This window comes from Penaeus monodon, chromosome 25, assembly GCF_015228065.2.
Source record: "Penaeus monodon isolate SGIC_2016 chromosome 25, NSTDA_Pmon_1, whole genome shotgun sequence".
NCBI lineage: Eukaryota > Metazoa > Arthropoda > Malacostraca > Decapoda > Penaeidae > Penaeus > Penaeus monodon.
The window spans coordinates 41819631-41820168 of record NC_051410.1 but is presented as its reverse complement, the minus strand read 5'-3'; the positions used below and the strand labels follow the sequence as shown (position 1 = coordinate 41820168).

The window sequence follows — 538 nt, the reverse complement described above, 5'->3', positions numbered from 1 at the left end:
GTCAGCATAGAAAGGATATTTCCGGTTTGGATTTTTAGGTCATCATGAATATGTAGCGAAAGGAACCTCATAAGTGGGCCAAACAACTGTTAATCAAAAAAGGAAATTAATCAGCCACTTTCCTTGGCTGCTCTGCTCGGTGTTCTTCGCAAGTGGAACGAGTACAATAGTGAAGAACCTGAATTCGCGAGTCCTCTAACTGTTGCTTTCTCTCGACGTTCCAGAGGGAGAACTTGGAGATGTTCCTCAAGGGCTGCGAAAGCTACGGCCTCAAGAGCCAGGACCTCTTCCAGGTGAACGACCTCTACGAGAACAAGAACCTCTACATGGTGAGTAGCAGCGGCCTTGTCACGGGGGGCGGGAGGGGGGCGGTCGATGTATGGGATGCGGGTGTGACAGATTCATCTTTCGGAAAACTACTTTTTTCTCGTTCTGTATGTGTTAGTCGTATGGTAAGAGGAAACGTTATCAATGGATTAAAAAAAAAAATTAGGTGGAAATCTTTTACAAATATTCGCTCGCTCTGATACACCAGAAA

The 538-nt window shown here is 45.5% G+C and overlaps 1 protein-coding gene across 2 annotated transcripts in view; it reads left to right on the top strand.

Annotated features, from left to right (window-relative positions):
• Positions 1-538, top strand: part of LOC119589280 (myophilin-like) — a 74843-nt gene that overhangs the window by 38423 nt on the left and 35882 nt on the right. For both annotated transcript variants that reach the window (XM_037937899.1, XM_037937900.1), the window contains exon 4: positions 225-329. In XM_037937899.1, coding sequence (XP_037793827.1) covers positions 225-329 — 105 coding nt within the window. The remainder of the gene's footprint in view (positions 1-224; positions 330-538) is intronic.